This window comes from Xiphophorus hellerii, chromosome 17 (genome assembly GCF_003331165.1).
Source record: "Xiphophorus hellerii strain 12219 chromosome 17, Xiphophorus_hellerii-4.1, whole genome shotgun sequence".
Lineage (NCBI taxonomy): Eukaryota > Metazoa > Chordata > Actinopteri > Cyprinodontiformes > Poeciliidae > Xiphophorus > Xiphophorus hellerii.
The window spans coordinates 15763753-15786601 of NC_045688.1; the positions used below are offsets into that span (position 1 = coordinate 15763753).

At 40.7% G+C, this 22849-nt stretch overlaps 1 protein-coding gene across 10 annotated transcripts in view; it reads right to left on the minus strand.

Moving 5' to 3' along the window:
* kcnc2 (potassium voltage-gated channel, Shaw-related subfamily, member 2) overlaps window positions 1-22849 on the minus strand; it is a 71429-nt gene that overhangs the window by 12031 nt on the left and 36549 nt on the right. For all 10 annotated transcript variants that reach the window (XR_004342570.1, XR_004342571.1, XM_032588933.1 and 7 more), the window contains exon 2: window positions 2408-3338. Coding sequence is in view for 8 of the 10 variants with exons in the window: in XM_032588933.1 (XP_032444824.1) it covers window positions 2408-3338 (931 nt within the window). In the remaining 2 variants the exon portion in view is untranslated. The remainder of the gene's footprint in view (window positions 1-2407; window positions 3339-22849) is intronic.

A 22849-nucleotide genomic window follows, 5' to 3' on the forward strand; every position in this document is an offset into this window, starting at 1 on the left:
GTCAGAAATGAGCCTAAGGGCACCAAAGTGATACATTTTTTTGCCAAAGGAGACTCAAAACATAACGGAGCAAAGAAACACCACAAAAACTTTGTAACCTGAGTACAACCACTGGGTTACATTTCATTCTCCGCCGCCGCTTTGGAAAGGATGCTGTGTTGGCTACAGTTTCTTTTCTTTCATTTTTTTGACTATGTTTGTTGTTGTGGAGAAGACAACTGAAACAGGCTGTAGCTGAGTGAGTAGCAAGTATGAGAGAAATATCAAAATCCCTCCCATTTTCACACTAAACGAGTGCAGCAAATGTCATACATCACAATGCAGCAAGAGCTTGTTCAGCGAGGTTCAAAGTGTGGCAAAGGGGCCATTTGTGGCCCTTGAAATAATTTCTTTTTCAGCCCCTGGCTACAAGTCAAGAATGGTAAAACAAATGGTTGGCCCAAAAAATGTGGAAATTGTCTGTTTTTCTTTTAATAATGCAACAGTTCAAAGCCCTTTTTATGTTTTGGATCTTTAATTATATACAGTTTCCATTAAAAATGTGTTTATTGTTTGGCAGCTATTGTTGGGACATTGAGCAAAATGGCTACCTTTAAAAGTAAAGCTAAAACCAAGTCATTGTTCTCCTGTTTAAATTTTTTTTACTAATTTAAAACACGACTGTGTGTTTCAGCTATCGTTATATTCATGTGACAGAGGTCAAGGTAATATTATTTCCTATAAAATTTGTATTTTATTGAACAAAAACATTTTATTCTGGCTATTGGTATGTTTTCCATGATGTAAAAAAAGATTTTAAAAATGTTGCTCAATTTAACAGTCATACTATCCAAAATGGCTTAAAAAAATCCCAAAACGATAAAGCCAGTTTAAATGTTTTTGATGGAAACATAAATTATGCATCCATTTAAACAATCCTAATTCAGAAAACAACTCGGTAACTTCAATATCCTATAAGCAGCAGAAATCACTGCTCTATTCAAATGTAAGGTTCTGAGATCTAATGACCAGCGAAAAGCCCAGCGGACACGCTTACCCTTGGGGATTTCCTCAGTGGAATTTAAATAAACCTAGTACACAAAGGTCAGCACTAATTTCCATCACTATCAGATGTGTCAGAGTAAATTACCGACATGAACCTGGAGGCAGAAAAAAGAAAGAAGGAACCCACAGTCTGAACAGCAAAGGATCAGTCCCTAGTGGAGGAAAAGCGTTTCCCCTGAATTCTGATCAGCCTGAGCTTTTTCTTTCCTTTTTTTTTTAACCATCTTTTGCATTGCCTTCTTTGTCACCATAGCAACTGCTGTTAAAAAAAAATGCAGTGAAAATAATTTGATGGCTTGTTTGGACCAAAAGGCAAAGAAGTATATGCAGTTTGCTCCTAAAGTATTTATACACCCTTGACTTTTCCACATTTCATCCCTTTACAGCCACAGAAATTCATGTGTTTTATTGGTGCTTAATTATTTAGTAGAGAAAAAGTGTACGTATTCAAATCCTTTCGCAAGTAAAAATATAAAAAATGTGTTGTGGATTTGTAATTAGGCCGTTTTGCTTTGACATTCCAAAATAAAATCCAGTGCAGCCAGTTGCATTTGTAAGACCTCCATATAGTAAACATCTGAGTTCACCTGAATTCAACTTAATGTCAGTGAACGCCTCACAGGCTCATCAGAGAACATTAGTGGACAAACAGAATCACGAAGAGCGAGGAAAACAGCAGGCGGGACACGGTGTTTAAAATTAGACTATAAATCAGGGTAAGGTTATAAAAAAAAACATCCAAAGTTAAACAATCCCAAGAAGAGTATAATCCATCATCCCGAAAAGAAAAGAGCATGTAACAAATGCAAACCTACCAAGACAGGACAGCAGTTATCACACACTCCCATGGTAACTGTAAAAGCTGTAGCCATTGTTGAAAGAAAGCCACGCTCTTGACCTCAAGTTGTACAGAAACAGATATGTCATTGTAAACACAATTTAAAACCATTCATCTAATTCACTTCCCAATGCAATGTAGCATGATTCCAATAAAATATGTTGACGTCTGAGTTGAATTGGGAGAAGATGTGGAAAAGGTCAATGCGGTGTAAGAAAAGAAAGAATCTGCTAAATGTTTACAGCTTTCTAACTGAGGAAGGCATTCGGTTAAATTCAGTAATGATTTTGCCTCTGAGGAAAAGGAAAAAGGAAAAGTAGTTGGTTCTCAATTTCGAGTTTGTCAGCTCAACCCTAGCCTCCTCTGGCATGTACCCATTGGGCAAGACATCAAACTAAAGAGAGTCACTGATCTGCATGTTTGCGTTTGCAGAGATGGTGCTGTAGTGTGAACCAGACTGAGATGTTAAGATAACTAGAATGCCGTTAGTTAATCATTTTGAACAATGTTTTATTGAGGTCTTACCTGAACGGTTGCGTTCTAGTAATCTACCCCCTTTGACGTGGCACAAGTCACCTTGAGTGCTGTTGCAGGTCAAGTTGAGGTCCCCTTTACAGTATATCGGAGAACTTCCCTGCACTGCCTGAGGGATGTGTTTCTTCCTTTTCTTGGGCAGCTTCTGCTTAGCCATGGCCAAAGAGTAGTACATTCCAAAATTATTGACAATAACGGGCACAGGCATGGCTATCGTCAGCACACCGGCTAAAGCGCACAACGCTCCTACCACCATGCCTGACCAGGTCTCTGGATACATATCTCCATAGCCCAAAGTAGTCATGGTCACCACGGCCCACCAGAAGCCGATGGGAATGTTCTTGAACTTGGTGTGGTCAGTGGCCGTGGGGTCATTGGGCTTGGCACCGATCCTTTCCGCGTAATATATCATGGTGGCAAAAATCAAAACTCCCAACGCCAGGAAGATGATTAGCAGCAGAAATTCATTGGTGCTGGCCCGCAATGTATGGCCCAGCACCCTAAGCCCTACAAAATGACGCGTTAGCTTGAAGATGCGCAGAATCCGGACGAAACGCACCACCCTGAGAAAACCCAAGACGTCCTTGGCGGCCTTCGAAGAGAGGCCGCTCAGCCCTACCTCCAGGTAGAAGGGCAGAATGGCCACAAAGTCGATGATGTTGAGAACGCTCTTAACAAACTCCAGCTTGACTGGGCAGAAGGTGACGCGCACAAGAAACTCGATGGTGAACCAGAAAACGCAAACTCCCTCCACGTATGTGAGCGCGGGATCGGTCTCAATCTCGTACTGCGGGGCCGGGTCCGGCTCGCTGCTGTTCCGCGCGTCGGTCTTGTTGATGATTTTGTTGAAAGCCTCATGGGTCTCCAAGCAGAAGGTGGTGATGGAGACCAGGATGAAGAACAAAGACGCGAAGGCAATGAACTAAAAGAGAAAAAAGCAAGAGAAGAAACACATCAATCAAGGTTAAGGTTACTTCAACGTGACATGAAGTGATTAATAACAAGCTGTTTACTAAGAGATTTATACATGATTTTGTGTTATAAGTAGTACTCAGATTTAACTGGGGGCTAGAGTGTTCTGTAGCTATGAACTTAAACACTGCTTTGTCATCTTTGTGCAAAACAGAAATTTGAATGTAGATATCAAAATGTGTCCATTGCTACTGGTACGTAAGACTATCGGGAAGCGTAAAAAAGCAACACAAAAGATAGAACTGGTGGAAACAGAAGCAAAAAACAACCAAAAAGTTTATAAAAAAAAGTTGTTTCTGTTGTTATAAATGCTTTATTAATGGGAAACAAGCTGGTAGAAAGCAGTAATACAAGCTGGCTTCCAACAGCAACCCAACTGTTGGAACCAAAGGTTTAAAGGTTTTACAGTTTAGACTACGTACTACCATAAATTGGCAATATGTACAGTTCAGTGGCCTGATAACCACATAAATACATAAAGAATGCATGTATTACTTTAAACACCAATGTTTTAAAGTAATACAAATAATAAATATTGTTGTTTAAACCCTCCACACTATCGGTACCACATAAAGAAGAGAACCCGACTCATCTGAAAAGTTTTAAAAAGAGAAATCAAAGTTTAACATCAAGCAGATTCTTCTCTTCACAGTAACCTGGCTGTCTGTCGCAGAATCGCAGCAACACTCCGAGAATCTCAGGCAGACATTGCAAACATTTACAGGCGTTCTCCAAGAGCCAGAATAGCAGACTTCCACGCACAGCCCAGTGTGCTCCTTCTACACTTTCCTCCCACACCCCATCCGTAGTTGTGCTCTGCTGCCTACTGAGCGCCCAAGAAGAAGTCGTTTCACACTCTTACTCTCATGCTTGGTTTTTTGGATCGTATGACTCACGCACTCTCAAAATATCATTGCCACTATTTGGGTCACCGTTATCTTGAACTGTGCGCAGTTCAAGATAACGGTTCCTGAACATATTGATTGTATCTTTACAATTATACGTGCATCTTTTCAGGTGTGTATTCCGTGCGCTGCACTTTAAGTTTCCCCACACATTTCAGCTGATTCTACTAATAAGAAGTTTTTTGACATTCTGTTCCAGGTAGACTAATGATCATAAAAATTATTGCTACAAATGATAATACTGCTGATTTGAGACAATTTTCAACTAATATATTGATAATATAGCATAGTAATGCAAGGTTGCCCTCTGAAAGACCAATAAACTTTAATTCTGTACAGAACACCAAGCACTGGAACTAAAAAAAATAAATAAATAAAACAACCACCAAAAATAACAAATTATCGAGGTCATTTTAATTCATAATTGATTATTGCCACAGGATTAAACAGGACTTGACAATTTTATGTTCATCTTTTGTAGAGAAGAAAGAGCGAAGATTTCAGTCTGGTAGAGATATTCCCCAAAAGCCCTGCTGCTGTAATTTGTAGCAACTATGGCTCTACAAATGCCTGAAGAAGGGGGAATACAAATCTATTCCATACGTTTTTACTCCACTGGTCTCGGGCAAAAAGAAAAAGAAAAAATCAAATATTTTTAGTCGTGAAAAACATGAAAAAATGTGGTGTAGCTTAAGGAATGCTTTTACATGTAAAAAAAAAAAAAAAAAAAAGGTCTATTTCTTCAAACCTTTTGTCATGAAAAGCCAAACTTTTTGTCCATCTATGAAACAGAGCAGACCTAGTCCATGTTCAAGAGATTTGTCAGTAATTGTTTTTTTTTTACTAGAACAAAAGCTGAAACGGACGCCTTTGCTGTGTGAATGCTGCTGACTGATGATAACTGCTGAGCGGCGATTTTGTAGCTTTTGCTTTGGCAACCCAAAGGACGGGTGAGTCCAGTCTCACCAGCAGATGGACAGTTTTTGTTCTGTTTAAAAACTTTTTTTTATGAAAGACATTAAAACACACAAGCACTATCCAGGAGACGCTGCTTCTCGACATTCTGATTTCCAGCATACACACACACATCGCATTGCTAAATAAGTCCTCCACTTCTACAAATTGCCCTTTGAAGGCAGAGCTGGGCAGCTGTTGCACAGACGGCCCAACTCTGACTGCAGATCTAATTTAGCCCTGAGGACGAGCCCCATTTTCAGGCCATCTTTTATCATCACATTTCGGGCTCGGGGAGGTTTGTCGCTCGCGGCCGCTAACAGCTCAGACGGCTGTTTCACAGGCACAACTGGTGACCTTCATGCGTGCCCCGAGAAATCACAAAGGTTTGTCATCATAAAAACTCCCTATTGATTGAACTGAAAGCCACAAAGACAGATTGATATATTGATTGATGATTTTAATAAACCGCAGAGGGAAGTTCTGTGACTAAGGCTACCTGAGGATGAGACGGTATTGTGCTGCAGGAATGAAAAATGAGATAAACAACTCTGGGCGAGGCTGAAGGGAGAGGATAAACTCATTTTTGTCATGTCAGTTGATGAAAACTGTCATATTAAAGGTGTTTTTTTTTTTTTAGAAGAAGAAGAACACAGCAGAGAGAGAGAAAGTTGTGGAAAAGTTTAAAGCAGGGTTAGCTTAAACTAGCTTAAAATAAGCTAACCTAACCAGCTTAATTATGTTAAGCTACTTAACTAGCTAGGGTAAGCAAAAATAATCTAAGCTAGGTTCGGTTAAGTACCAATCTTTGCCAAAGCAACTTAAACTAAGCTAACCCTTAGTTTAAGATAACTAAAAACTAGCTTAAACTAAGGATTTAAGCTAGTTTTAGCAGGGATGTCTTGAAAGACTGTTGAAGTTAAATAAAAAGGAAGACTGGATGAAGAGATTAAGGTTTGCCTTTTAGGAGGACATCATTGTTCAAAAAAAGCCAGAGATCCAAAGGGTGATGCTTTTATTTTCCACACCATTACCATTTTTCACAAGTGGAAAATGAACAAACTGCTGAGTTTGTATTTCTTGAAAGGGAGAAGAAAAAAAAAAGCAGCGAGACTCTAAACATCTCTATGTCTTTTAGTGCCACTATCTTTATACCAGAATACAGAACAGCAGCTCTTGCAACCGTCTCGTAAACCTTCCTTTTTCATTCTCCCTGTGGAAATGACATTAAAACATTTCCTCTTAAGGAATCCTGGGGTTTACGAGGACATTTTAAACATAAGCAACAGCGTAAACCAGACAGGGATGACATCTTTTGGTCTCCAAGGGCAACAAGTAAGGCTTTATACGTCGCTGCTTTTAGTGTGAATGGAAATGTTTGTTTCTGCTCCCTTGCATAGAGTCTTTTTTTATGTCAACAACTAAAGATGATCTATCAGACTCAACACTTTTAACCACATTCATGATACTGGAGGAAAAAACTAAAGATAGCGCAACCCTTAGCTTTCAAAAATACTAAATGTAACCCAACCCGGGAAAAAAATCTAATAAATCAAGTACTTTAACCGCCTCATTTCATGATCTGTGTGTTTTCCCTTCAGTTCTGACTTGACGACTTCGTCGGGAATTGAATCACCACCACCTCAAACGCTGATGGGATGCGACCGCTGTCACAGTCTTTAAGCACAGACGCCGTCGTTGTAATTGCTTCATCTTCCGCTGGACGTCTCTGTCAGACGCAGGGACTCTCCCAGACCTCGGCCGGAGGGAAATGCCACATCAAGCTGCTTCAGCGGCAGTGGAGCAGGGTGTTGACACCGCCAGGCGGGGCGAGTAAAGAGCTATTTGCGAGTAACAAACCGATCTCGTCACGTCAAATGTGTGGTCAGAAATTACTGCAAAATTCCGGATTACGGAGAACGAATGCTTCCGCTTACACTGGATGGGTGGAAACTCTCAGTTGGATTAATGTCAAACTTTGACGAGGCCATTCTGAAAGATAAATATGGATACATTTAAACCATTCTTTTGGGTAGCTGTCTGTTTTAGGGTTATTTCGGTGAATCTCCGCCCGAATTTGTTGCACAAAAGCTTCCTCTCACCATGTTTCACAGTTTCCTGTACATGTAGCTAAACTTCCGTCTCGTTCAACTAGAGCAACTTTCTACCATGTGTTTTCAGATTCCTCTACATGAATAAATGCATCTTTCCTTCTTCAAAAGTAGATTTCTTCTTGCAGTTAATCCATAAAAGATCACACAGCTTGTGAAATGTGCAAGCAGAAGTTTTATCGTCTGAATTGTACAGCAGAGTGAAACTTCTTGTGTTCTTCAGCACCCAAAAGCAATAAGTTGGTTACAGACAATTGATGGATATTCTTCTCCACCTCTTTTCATAGCATATTTAATTAATGTTTTAGTACCATTGTAGAGACAAATTTCTGCCGATGAAGAGCTCCAAGTGAACTAATTTTAGAAAAAAAAACAAATTGTTTTTGTTTTCTATGGAAGAAGATTGGGGCCTCAGAATTCTGAGAAAAAGTCTGAATTATTATTTTTTTTCCTATTCCATACTTTTCACAGTTTCTGACCTGACAGAAAAAGAAAATCTCTCTTTTAAATAGGTATTTCATGGATTCCAGCGTACAACCTTTGTTTTTGTTTTTTTTCCAGCCCCCAGGCTCTAAAATAGGATCCACTGTCACGGTTCACATTTTACGCGGTATGATGGAAACACATCAGATGTGCCCACTTTGGCTGGCATCCACTGCACAAATAAACACACAAATATGCAACCTCCATGCCTCTCTCCGCCCACGGGGCGACCAATTAGGACATCCGCTGGCCTCGGCCTCTTGGGACCGCCACCGTCTGTTTGACACCGAGAACGGAAGGTTGTGGTCTGTTTGCGGCCGGAGAAAACAAGCCACCGTCGCGCTAGCTTGGTCCTCTGCTGTGACGACAGCAAGCCAAGGAGACCTTGAAGATACCGACAAACTCTAGAAAGATCTAATGCAGAAGGTTGCTATGGTGAACTTGACCCAGCATAGTGGGTTTTTTTTCCCACTCTTAAGAAAAATAACCTTCAAAACAGGGCGCTATGTTTATGACACAGAACAGGTTTTTCTGTAAATTATGTCAGTTAGCCACCTGAGGGAAGTTGGCCCCCCAAACCTTCAAATCTAAAGAAACTGGCCTCAAATGTTTGTGCTGGTATCATTTTAAAGATAATAATAGAAATGTTTCCAGAGGTCATCTGACCCCTTTCACCCCTGCTTACATTTCCAAAATAAACAAATAAATAAAATAAACAAATTTGGAAACATTTCTTAATATCTTTAAAATAATAGCGGCACAAACAATTTTTTTTGTTTCTGCTCAAACGTTTGACAACCAAATTTGCTTGACTTTGTAAAAGTAGAGGTGGGGGGCTGGTCGACCTTTAAACTTTTATTAATATCGTCAAAGCTTAAGCAGCACAAACAAAAACCTTTGCTGCACAAACGTAGTCGAGTTGACTGACACCAATTTTGCCTGATTTGAAGAAGGTGGGATGGCTGGTTGACCTTTCATGACCTCTGGAAGCATTTCACAACATCTTTAAAATAATAGCGGCACAAACAAAAGAGATTTGCTGCACAAATGTAGCACAAAAGTTTGAGACCAATTTCGTTTAAGACTTAGGTGCCTTCAGATGAGCTTTAGGATTCATCGTTCAAACTTGAACACCCAGCTTGTCCGTTTCTGGCTAACACACAGCAGAAGATAGACCTGACTAATGTCTGACTAATGTATGTACAAGGGCCCATTGGCTCTCCACTCAAAGGGAGCCTTTGTAGTGCTTAGTAAGTTTGCCAAATCAGCCATCAAATGAAAATATGTCAATGTATTTCAGTAGACGGAGGATACGGATTCCCCCAATCACAGCCTTCCTCTCTCCCAGTTTCTGGATTTTTCACACGGAGCTGAACTCCAGCTTGAGGTTCGGACCCCCCAAGCAGAAGCATCCCTCCATCGTCTGATCTGTGCCTGTCACTCAGTGGTGTTGATTCTCTTCAAAGTGCTCCACTCCCCTTCTTGGCGTGACTACAAGCCGGGACACCGACAGCACTCCGGGGTACGACGCTAATCACTAACAAGACGACAAGAGGATCTTCCCGTCTCTTTTCATCCCCTGCGACGCCCAGACTTCATGCTTCCAGAGAAACAAAATGAATTCAGGTTCATAAAGTCGAGACAAGCTGATCCGGCAGCGTACAGTTTATGAGTTACGGCGACCTGAGGTCAAAAACCAGTTGAGATTCTAACAAAACACACAAAAACAGCCGAGTAAAGTCCCGTTGCAATTTCTTTAAGTCAATAATTCCTTAATATTGATGAATAAGTACCATCACATGACATTTGCTGACTATTGTAAGCAATTCTTCAAGGGCAAACTCTCAACAGCCAGGACAAAAGCCAAACTGCTGAATTTGGGGTTTGACTTTTGAACTCAAGCTCTTTTGGCCAAAAATAAATAAATAAATCTTGCAACAGATCCACTGTATTTCAAACTAAAGCTTCAGATGTGCTGCCTGGACTCCAGGCCATTAGCCACACACAGTGTGTGCGCAGTCAGGACATCAGCCTGCAGCAGGAGAACGGTGAACGGGAGATCTGTATCGTGATTCCCGTCACACAGAGCTCCCCCGTTCTGAAATTAAACGGTGCTTAAATCAACATCATTCAGGCTAGTTACCACAATGTTTCACTTCTAAAAACCACTGTAGCACATGCATAATTAAACCGCCATGTAATTGATTTTAATCTCTGCCTTGTTCTTTAGAGACGAGGCTGGGTGAGATTTTTTTTTGTTAAATAAATCGAGAAAAATAAATAAATCAGCTTTCTGGGAGGACGGTGATCGATTCCGCAGACTTGGAATGGCTGGGTTCCCCTAACAAAAGGCAGATTTTTGTCAAACACTTTTTTCCCCCCCTCTCCCTTTATCATCTGCCGCCATGGTAACGGCACCTTCAAAATGGTGAATCTCAAGTGTGAAAACAGAGAGTAATGAGGAAAAAAAAAATACAAAGTGGTGAGAGAGAAATGAACAATCCATTTTTCGGGATGTATAAAGGGTTTCCCCTCCTACTCCCTGTCGTTCTTCTAAAACACACTCGCCGCATTTGTCACCGCCGTTGTAGGACGACAAGCAGATGACAAAGCAAGACAGGAGATTTGCTTTTACGCACCCATTAACAAAAATATATGAGTTTCATCAAATTGCTAATCGAGGGGCCAAAAATATAAATAAACACAAAAACAGAGGATGGAAGTGAGCGGGAAAGTTGATTCCTGCTAATCTAAAATCTGAGCGGAGTTTCCCCACGCCGTCGTCGCCGCCTTTCCACACACACATTTCTTCCTCCCCCCAGTCCTCATTACACTACTCACTGTGACATGACAGCAAAACACACCCGGGAAAACCCTCCTAAGCCTACAGCTTTTGTCAAGCACAAACATGCCGGCGCTAAAAATAGCCTATCGAAATTTTTCAGGCTTGCTAATTTGAATAATTCATTGTCCCTTTAAGTCGGTGGAGTCGGCGGTTGGAGAAGAGGGCGGGGCCGGTGGATAAGACCCCCGGATCCCTGCCAGCCATACCGTAGACTCATTTAAACACAGAACGGGGAGATCTGAGGAAAGCTACGCTGCTCTATTTGGCATGCTCTGATGTTCGTCCCCTTGTGAGAAAAACCCAGACGTGGCCCCGGGCGGCGGTTACCCAGGCCGGATAAAGTCTTTCAAAGTTTTTGCTTTGAACCCTGGCTGTACTTGGAACGACTTCTTCTTTTTGAGAAATGTCCTGCTAGGAGATTTTGTGATGGTAAATTGTGATTGACCTCCCATCTTTCCCATCCTTGAGGTTAGGGTAAGGAAGGCCAGAAAATCTTTCCTTTAGTGTCTAGATAGACGGTATCTTAACATCCTTAAAGGTCATTCCTGTAATCTCCATGTTTTCATTTGAAAAGTCATTGGATTCTCTCACACCTGATAGCTTGTATCCCTAGCAAGCTAGGTAGGGATACAAGCTAACTTGTAGGGATTTAGGTAGGAGTGTCACTACATAAATCTTAAATGTTACGACCACTGGATTCCCAAAGTGTAGCTTATATTGAAGTCAAGTACATTGTAGTTACGGGGGTCAAGGACTGGGGTCACTGACCATTGTAATTGTGTAACATACAAAGTTAGAGTTTGCAAAAACAAGTACACCTCTTGGCTTTTTTCATATTCTAGTATTATGACCAAAAACGTCAATGTTTTGCGGCGTTTTTTGTGTGGGTTTTGGGGCGAGAACCAACACAAAACCACAAATCGGAGGGGTAAAATCTAGCATGAGGAAATGTACCGAGTTGGCCAAATTTCAAAAGGTAGACCCTGTTCCATCATTCAATCAAGTTAAAGTTATTGGTATCTGCAGTCACGGTGGGGGAACCATCTAGAGGCAAGGTACACCCAGCAGGCAGGTTCCCCAACCGCAATCCTGATACTCTACTGCTCTTGTGAAGAAAGCAGCTTGCTTTCGTCCGTTTTGAGGACGCTCCACTTAAAGCTACTTGGCTCTGCCTTCAGCTGAAGTGTTCCCATCACAGACACTTGACAGTGATTCTACCACATGATATTAAAACCACCCTCGTGATTAACCTCGTCGTCCCTTCTTATCTCGACTCATCAGCTGAGTTGCTCTTAAAGGTGTCAGTCTCTTTACAGTTCATTCATGACCAGCATCTTTTCAAAGAAACTGCAGCGGTTGCTATATATAAAAACAACATTATAATAGGATCTCCAAAGGAATTTTAGAATATATATAAACCAATTACAGTGAGTAACAGGAAGCTTTTTTACTGTTATGCTCATTTCACTGTCAGCAATATTCGAAACGCTGAAGTCAGACGATGCCCAGGAGTGACACTACTATGTGTCTGACTTTCTTTTTTCAAGTGTGGGAAAGAACGTGTGTTTAGGTTGTTAGCATTCTGGCCAACACAAATGAAAAATAAGAAACTGTGTCCCAGCAGTTTAAGGAACTGCTAAACAGGGAACTGTAGTTTCTACCGAAGCATGTCTGCTGCTTGTGCTTCTACAGACTTTATATGTCCAGACAAAATGTAATAACATCGGCTTTGTAATAAATCTTTCTCCATTACACAGAGACGATGAAATGCTTTTTCATTCTACAGCTGTGTTTCTTCTTTCCTCTCTCTTACCGACACAGGTACCACCTGCGCTTCCTACATGCGTAATTACTGACAGATAAATAAAAAGGCTTGTTAAATTACACTGCAGTTACACAGTGTGACTGGTTTAACAGTGCAACATATTCAACAGTGGTTCTGAGCTTGTTTTTCTTACTAACAAGGTGATATGTGCTCCTGTTCCTTCCACAGTCCCATCAAATCTGAACAGCTTCCTTAATAATAATAACAATAATAATACATTTTATTTGTTGTATCTTCTTGGCACTCATGGTCACATTACATCATTTAACATAAAAACAGACAACATTTAAAGGAAATGAAAATAATTACCATATATACTGTATATATATATATATTTCATGGTGTGGTGTGTTCAGGGTAGCTTGCAATGATAGTTTTCAAAATAAAATTAAAAAAATCTTCAACATTTTTCGGCAATATTTTTTGCAACATTTGTTCCATTTTCAGCCAATGCGGTCCGCTTTCACGCTGCAGTGTATCAAACAATCCAAACCTATTGAAGAACCTGTTCCCCTCCTCGCCTGTGGGGGCGCTGCACCAAGAACAGCTGAAGGAAATGGCACAAAAACCTCAGAAGAAGACATGAGTGCAACTTCCTTCTTCACAAAATGTAAACAAAAACGGAGTGGCGGTGGTTGTAGTTAAAAGACCACGAGCCATTCCTCCATGTTTGGTTGGGTTTACCCAGAATGCCCTGCGCTATAGTCCGCTTCCTGGTTTCGGAGCGGTCTCCGGTCCTCTTGGCATTCACACATGCATTCGAACAGCTCCAGAGTTCACTTTAAAAGAAATAAGACCTAGCATTCACACCTCACCATACGAAATGGGTTTTCCAAGCAAACAAACCAGAGTTTGATTAAAGCGGATTAAACAATGTTGGGGTAAATGCAACCTAAATTTCAATTTGAGACATCAGAGTAAAAGGGGCTGAATATATAGGTGCACCAATGGCCAACGATGAAAACCATTTTAATACTGTGTGCAATGCAGTTTTTCCACCAATTTGGTATATAATAGATTACTTCCATTTCAAACAAGATAACTTTTCTTACAATCATTATTAATCCAACTGATACTAGGAGTAAAAATATGTCTGTGTTTTTGTCATATATAATTATAGCCATTAACTGATCGAGTTGCGGGTGAGGTGAAAACATTCTAAATGATCGTCTAGAAACCGACAAAATAGCCTGTTTGCCGTCTCTTCCATCATATAACATATTCAAAAATAATCCCTGGTTGTCGGTTGCTGTCAAAAAGCTGCCCTAAATAACGCCTGGTGTGAAGCGCAGAAATGAAGATGAAGATTAAAGAGAGCAGCAGGCAGCTGGCAATGCAACATCACTCAAAAAAAAAATAAAATAAAATAAAGTAACTATAACAAAAGCAGTGATCAACTTCTCCAGTCAGACAAAAATACTCTCTGCTGAAGGTCCCACAGAGGCTGGTGCTAAATATAACCGGTGCTTTGCTCCTCTCCCTTTCATCGGCTCATGTGCCCATCAATATTTTAGCTCATTGCCAGCAGCCCAGACAAACTGTTGACTCACGGAGGTCAATGTTTAGGTGGGAATGTCCACATAAAGGCTCATAAATATTGGATGGGAGATCACTCACGAAGTGTAAGTGAGACCCTGCTCACTCCCCCCGACATGCAGTGTGACACGGCAGGTCTGCTGTCGGTGTCTGAACTGAAGAAATTTAAAGTTTGTTGTTGTGGGGGGGAAAAAATTATCTATCCTCTTTGAAGAACTTCCTTTGGTTTTGCTCTCTTGTCAGATTTCAATATTTAAGAGCGTCTTAATCAGATGTAAGTCCACACTTTGACTAGGCCACTTTAAATCCTGAAAATAATTTTGAACCGTGTTAGTTCTCTCTGACTGCTATCAAAGTTTCCTCTATGAACTGAAATATTAATATGTTAAATATTAAACTGAAATCTGCTACAGGTCAAAGACTTTTGATTATTGCTTTGAGAGAGTGAATGAAGATAACACACAAAGAACTCCACACCGAAGCAATGCTATCTGGAGGACACACACGACACGTTGAAGGTCTTTCAGCTTGCTTTAAAGCGTTCTTGAATGTCCCATTATTATTATTGTTATTACAATTAAATTGGTGATGTAAAAAAGGTTTTTGTGACAAACAGTAGGCCTGTCACGATAGCAAGCTTTGCTGGACGATAAATTGTCCCAGAAGTTATCGCGACAAACAATAACACTGTTGTTTTGAGATCATTTTAAAGTAATTGGATAATAATAGTGGCATAGTAATGCAAGTTCACCATCTCAAAAGCCAATGAAATGTAACTTTGCAACAATAAAAATAAAAAACACCCCACACTTGAACTGGACGATATTTGTAGATATTCAAAATAAAACGCAACAACCAAAAGTAGTATAGAAAACTGAAATGGAAAAAAAGACATGCATGACAGAAACCATGAGCACAATGGACTATGAGGTCGGTAAGCAAAAATTGCCTTTTACTTGCTTATTGCAACAGGCTCAATGAACAGCAACACTGGAGACAGACAGAAAAAAAACAACAAGGGAGTCTACAACTTAATGATATAAATTATCAGGGCTTATTGATATACATCTATATATATATACATTTCAGAATAAATCTCCCACGTCAGATTGATGGGACTTCATGAAAAAAAGTCTCTACAATGACTGGAGAAGCGGGACAGAAGCATGAAAGATGACGACAGCTTTGAATCCGTCACACAATCAGCTAACTTCAATACAGAGGCCACAAGACATAAAAGTGAAGGGATATTTTCATGAGGCAACAGTTCATTAAAGTGTGATAAGACATTTGACTGTGTTGATGAGCAAACAAAAAAAAAAAACCATGTTAATATCTGAGCTTTTTAATGTTGTGATTAACAGCCTAGTTGGCAGGCACTTAGGCAGCCCTCCTAAGATTTGCTGAACTCATGAATAAAATTTCATTTTAAATAAACAAACAGATAATTATGTGGAGTAAAGCATAAAGGGGGGAATAAAAATAAAGGCTTGTCAAAACGTTCACGTCGTGTGTGTGTGTGTGTGACAGGGTCCGCACAGACACCCACACACCCGCAATTACCATCTGTGCTCCTTCATGCGGCCCTCCCCTTCAGTCGAAAGCTGCTAGAGACAACACACACCTTCAGGAATAAAGCTGTCACACGTCGCTTTGATATTTCCTCCTCTGTCAAGTTTCTGCTCCAGATTTTGTGGGCTTAATTTAGCCGAAATGGGTCAAACACACTTCAAGGTGGCCTGGACGAAACGGCAGTCTGACCAGACTAACGGCAGTCTTTCGCATCTCACGTCCGTGAGGTTGTGACAAACCAGGTGATCGCCCCCCCCCTCCCTCAACATTCCTTACCTCACGAAACTAAATCAGCAGATTTCACGACAAAAGATGCAGATGAAGTCTGAGGAAGTGCCACGAACGTTCTGCCAGATGGCTTCATCACGCCGCGTTTGTCACCCCATCCACCGATTCCCACGGCGGGTCGGGATTAGTCGGCGTCTTCAGGGCCACGGCAAGGATGAGAAAGCCTCTGTTGCCGTGGCAACAAAGGTCAGGTGTGGGCTGGGGGGAGGCGTGTATGTGATGGCGGCTGCGACAAAAGGCAAGGCCAGATCAGACAAAAGCCCCCGGTTTGATCGTCTTCCATGTTGGATGCTGATGCGCTGTTACAAAACGCCAATCTCCAGCCACCGCTCTGCCGCTGAGAACTTTAAAAACCAGCAAGTGTTCAGACATTAAGGCGTCAAAACCAGGCAGATGTGACAGACTTTGGGGAACTAAAAGCAACGGCAGCTGAAGTCCACTGCCACTACCTGGATTTTTGCCTCCCCGTGTTAAAGTTTGGCACCAATCCGAAGTAGTTCAGTTCTGTAACAATCAGGGACAAGATTCCAATCACCTAGAAAAAATACGTTTACATGACTCTCGGTACGATTATAGAAAAAGTAAGTCCAACTTTACAAGTTCCATAGAAATGAAAAGGAGATAGTTCAAGTCTGACCTCCTCTTTAACCTAAACATAACAAAGCAACACCTACTAAATGGCACTAATGAAACTAATGGGGATGAAGACTAAAGATAAAAATCAAAATAACATGACAGGAGTCGCATAAATGTAAAACCAATCGAGGCTCAAAACAGCTGTGTCATTGTCAGCTTCAAGCTCATTTATTTTAATTATTTGCAGTGATACATTATATCCCATGACAATGAAGACAAAAAGCGGTTATGTTTTCTTCTTTTTCTCTTGTTTTCGTCCCAATAGAATATCCATGATGTATCCTGCTTTGAAAATGCCAACCAGTAGCGTGTCACACAATTAAATTACATGTGACATCATTTCAATAACATTTAAACATATTGAACACATTGATTCATAATGTAACCAAAAAGAAACACCACCTGTCGTGAAAGTTTACTCATCCTTCAACTAGTTGACACAAATTTCTACTCCAGAGAGACTTAATGCTATTCATTCTTCTTGTTAGTTTTTAATGTTTAGACCACCATGTTGTTGTTTAATTGTTTGACATCTTCACTATAAATTGGTTTGTAAATCTTATGAATGAGTCTCGCTATTGTGGCATCATTTGCAAATTGCCGTTTGTTAGCGGAACAAACTGAAGTGGACCGAGCACACGGCCCTGAGGTGCTCCAGTGCTCACTGTGACTGAGTTGGAGGTCATTTATAGTCTCTCAGTTTGGGAGTTCAGACCATATGAGCACATTTTAAAACAACTGACCCGAATCCCTATTTATCGATCTACTTATTATCAGACCTAAAACTTCATGTTACTCGAACTTTTTAAGTCAGAAAAGCCAGTGTTTTAATCCATCTAGAAGACAAATCTTAAGAAAAAAACAAAAACACTCACTGACAAAAGTATGTTATGATGATGCGGTTGCTAAGCTGACAGCACCCTTCTACGTGTTAAAAATAAAACCCACCTATTCTAAGGAGGTGACCTCCGCTCGACAGTGTGTGCTGCAGGATGAAACAACCAGGCGTACTTGCTGCCATTTATTCTTCAGAAAAGGATCAAAGCCTCACAGCTGTCACTACTACACCTGATCTATTTGTGGCTTGCCTCTTGAATTATTCACGCGGGATTCAGGAGCGCATTCTCGGCCTGACAAAGAGCTCACGAAAAGGCTCAATTTTGCAACGCTCTCACTTTTTTTTTTTTGCTGTGAAGCCGTGTGACAACACTTTGAGATTTTTAGAGAATCAAAAATACGCCGGAATTGGTGTCTTTTGGCGTCGCTGGTGTAACTCTGAAATTTCACAGCGAAATGTGTGATTGTGTCTCGCAAAAGAATTCATAAACCAAACTATTTCAGGTTTTGAAACGACCGCAAACGTATTTTATTAGAGTCAGCATGGCGTTTGTTCCTGATGTTCTCTTTGCTTACACTGAGATTAAACTACAAGTAAGCCAACTCTATTCATTTAGTTTAGTTCTGCCGGCAATTGTGTGAGCTGGATTTTATTTCAGAGTTTTAGAGTAGAAAGGGACTGAATACAAAACTGGAAAAAAAAACCAAACTAAATCCCAAGAGAAAACATTTGCAGACTTATCATAAAGAAAACCTTACTGATGTTTAATATGGGAACATTTTCTGCCAACTATATCATTGTGGAATGATTATCAGAAATGAAGTAATGATACAGTTATGGTTCCCCAAATCTCTTTGGGACAAAATAAACCAGAAAGCTTAAAAAAAAAGGACATTTTTGATTGAATGAAATCCACACAGAGAAAAATATAGAACTATCCATTGATAAATAGACAGGGAGTCATGAAAGAACAACAGACGGAGGAACGCTGATGACGGATGTAAAAAGCCGTCTGCTTTCTCCACACTATGATCCTGACCGTCAATTGTCGGGAGCTCTACTTGTTAAACAATAAAGATAGGCTGGAAAAGCTCTTATCATCCACATCCATTTAGCCAAATCACACTCCAGCGTGGAAGAGAAATGTGCTTAATGATTCATGAAGCGGCATCCATCCCTATCACACACACGCCCAGAGAAACGGAGAGCAAGAGACAAGAAGAGGCGCGAATCTGCACGCCACCAAGAAATGAGAGCAGAGATGTGGTCCCTGAAAGGCCCGGGACCCCGTGGAGGTCACTGCATTTTCTCTATATTCGTCTTTGAATGAACAATTCTGCAATTTTGTTTGAAAATGGATACATTTCTTCAGTCGAAATGTCGATATTTACGGAAAATATGAAAAAAAAAGAAGCTAAATATGTTTCCAGATTATCAAAGAAACACTGATTTCACAAGAAATGTGTATATCACTGAGACCTTCACAGAACAGATATATCCATAATTAAATTAAACTTCATACAAATGGACTGTTTAATAAATTAGGTGACATATGGCGGCTACAGCAGCATATTAGGGCCATTGTAGATAAAAAAAAAGAGAAAAGGGAAGAGTACATTTCTTCCAAAAACATTTCAGAAATGTTGAGCTCAATCTCAATGTCCAAGTTTTTTGAGACAATTTCTATGTTTTATTCTTGCAAATTTTCAACTTTGAGCTCATAAATTTCCAAGTTTTTTTGTTTAGAAATTCCTGAGCTCCAAAAGTTGAACATTTTCTAGAAACAACTCAGAAATTTTGAGAAATTTTCTAGAAAAAAACCCTGGAAGTTTCTGAGTAGCAAAAGTCAAACCCCTGCAAGTTGGTAAGATGAATCTCAAATTTTGATTTATGTTCTTGCACATTTTTGACTTTTGGAGCTCAGACGTTTCCTTGTTTTTTTTCTAGAAATTTCTGAGATTGTTGACAGAAATTTACTCACTTTTTATATCAAATATGGCGTCGTACATGGGGCAGTTGGTGGCTCCTTACTTCATTTCGGGGTTACAGACTAAAACATATGGTAATAACGCAAAAGAACTACAAAAAAAGGAGTATAAACTTTTTCAAGACAGCGTAGATTTTTTAAATAAAATGATCCTTTATTTCTCTGACTCATCGTAAGACAAAAACACTGCTGAACACTTGATGCAAAAAGCACATACCGTGTCAGGGCCTCAACTTCAAAAATCTGACCTTTATTCCCCCTTTGCATTAGCAGTGTCCAACAAAAACACACCACCTCTAGTAATGTAAAGGTCAAAGTGTGATGCTGCATTTCCAGCATAACATCGCTTCAGTTTCTGGCAAGACAGCAGTTGTTTGCAGCCTGTGAGGGGAGCTGGATTTAGCTTTATGTGTGTTTTCATGTCATAAACTGTATTTCTGTGCAGTGAAATTTGTTTGTTGTAGCTGTTATGTTTCATGATTACTGTATGTGTTTAATTCATTGTTGAGCAGGTCAAAATCAAAAAGTTCAAAATTGTGGGGTTTTTTGTGTCGTTTCAATACTTTCTCTTGGCCAGGATTCCCTTAAAATAACTTTTATTCTGGTAAAATAAATGTTAAAGAAAATGAAGGCATTCTTTTTACTTAGAAATTTTTTTTTTGCCACTAATACAGATTCAACGTTTGCTTTTGTCTAAATAAGAGCAACAACTTTGAAATCAGTTTGTGTATTAACCATGAACCCCTTTGTTTGGGGTCAGAATGACCAAAATGCCAAACTATTTTAAGGTTAAATTGAGATTAAGTCGATCAATTTCAAATTGACGAAACAAATCTTCCGGGTTTTCAGTTGACTTACTGTCACTGGTGTTGTCATGACTATAAATCAGGGGCGTCTTTTTCAAAGTAGAGCACGTACAGTAGGAATTGTTTTATGTTCCGGATCCAACATTTCACCTGCCAGGCGGATGCAGCCTCCGAGTCTGAAACTCAACACCGATGAGGAACAGCAATGAGGAAATAGCTCTAGAAAAATACATTTTCCAGGCATTAGCGGTTCACTTAATGGGATTAATTATTTCTGAATATTACCCTTACATAAGCTGGTTTTAAATTCCTATCTGCTGGTGACAAAGAAAGCCAATCTGCATCAGTTACAACAATGGGGCTTCTCATCAAATTAGTGCGCTCACTCAACCTCAACATCCCCGCCAGGCAACCCACACGGCAAAAAGTGACATTTGTGAGCAGACGCACATTATATCAGGATTCAGATGCAAACAAACAAGAGTTCTGCATCCCGCCTCCACCACAGCACGCACTCTCGTTCCCCGAGCACACGCTCAGGGAGTACGCTGCACGGAAAAGCATTCCCTGGAGAATGCGTATCAGCGCTGAGGACCAGGGTGAAGCTATCTGGCGTTTCAGATCGAATTAGTGCCAATTAGCCTGTGGGAAGTCAGAGGAAGGCATCAGAGGCTGCAGAGAACAAAGCAGCCCCAGAGCTGAGATTATAACAAGGACTGCTTCACCTCAACACTAGGAAAACTGAATTCTCTTCTTCTAACCAGTAAAGAAAATTAAAACGACAAAACAGAAATTTAAGGAGCAACTTATTGCTTTGATTTTATGCCATTCCTACTATAAAACTTAGCAAAGCTTGACATCCATCCTAGTATTGTCTTGCAACTGAATAAAGCTGCTACCTCAAGTCAGATAAAATAAAAATGCTAGGGAGGTTAAAGGTAACATATTAACTGGTCAGTATTTTCAACAGGACTCAAAAATATCTGAACTTCCTGAAAGGGAAATCATTGTTTCCTCACAAGTTAACTTACTGTGACGGTGTTGTGAACTGAGGATGCAAAAATTATCAAACAGCAATGATACAAAAGGAATCCTAGTGGTGCCGTCTGACCATATGACCTCTGACCTGGTGTGGGTAACCGGTCCATGAGGAAAAACCTAGACATTCAACTCTCTACTGACACTTTAAGTCTCATCCCAAGCCTTTCCCAGGTGAGCAGGTTTCTCTAGTAGATTCAGGGTCTTTCTAGGGTCTCCTTCCAGTAAAATATGCCTTAGAAAACCTTGACACAAATGTTGAGGGTGCCAGCAAGTTCCCAAACTACCCCTAGTGACTTGTTTTAACAAAGAGGACCTCGACCACAAGCTACCCAAATGTTGAAGTACTCACCCAACCAAGAAACGAAGCCTTAGCCAGAAACTTTTTTTTTTTTTTTTACCCTTCCAGGGGTTCTTTTGTGGGCTCTAGTGTCCCTTATATGACAGTAGGCTGACAGGAAACGGGGAAGGAGAGGGGGGAAGACATGCGGCAAATATCGTCGGGTCTGGGAGTCGAACCCACGACGGCAGCGTCGAGGACTCAAGGCCTCCAAATATAGGTTGCGCTAACCACTACGCCACCACGGCACGCCCCTTAGCCAGAAACTTTTATCCGGAATCTTAGTCTTTCATCAATGACCTACACCTTATGTCCATAGGAGAGGCTTTGAGATCAGGTTGTTGACTAGACCAAACAGGATCAGAGACAGCCCTGAAAGACTCCAACCTGCATTTGGAACCAGCATGACCTTAAAAATGAGGACATGTTGCTTGTTTTGGGTGAGAAATTGATTGGATAGTCATTAGAAGCAACCTAGGCTACCCCCTATTCCTGCAACACCCTCATGAAATGCCTTAAGGGATTAAATGTAGGAGAGGTCACAACCTAAGTCCGCTTGCTCTGCTTTACTCCACAAGGAAATTGGAAAGTGTGATGCTACTTTAAGATGAAAACAATTAGCGTGAAACTACAAAGTCTCCATTTTGCTCACACATCATCCTCTCACAAGCAAACCAGCTGGACTGTTTTTCGTTTGTAGGTATTCACAAACACAACAAGGTGGAGGTGAACTAAAGGCAGGAGAGCTCAGAACATTTGCTTTACCCTGAAGGTAACCGAGATAAGCAGTGCGGCCGCGGAAGGATGAGCGGAGCAAGAGGGCAGCCCTGCAGATTGATGTCGTGTTACCATGAAATGAACTGCCAGAGGCTGGAAAGCCGCATTGTGCTCGGACGATATCATGAGATCAAGCAACGATAAGGGGTGCATGCGTGTGATATCAGAATGCATTCATGTGACTTCATGTATCGTTTGTGAATGAGACAGAGAGAGAGTCAGTGCACTGAAGCTGAATGAGTTTGTTAAAAGGAAGGAAAGCAATGACAGAAAGGAGAAAAAGGGAAAGACAGTCAAGACTAACGGTGGAGGCAATGGCGTTCTCACATTACCCAGACTCCATCTTGGAGCCCCTTTATTTTGGTTTTGACTCGCTCTGTCTGCGTCCTCCCTCCCCTCGGTCAGTCTGGGTATCACTTTCTGCAATGAAAGCACATTCTTTGACTGCTCAGGCTGGCAAACATCGAAGTGAGGCCTTTGGATCTGCCAAGGAAAGCAGTGACATCCATCCCTCCCTCGA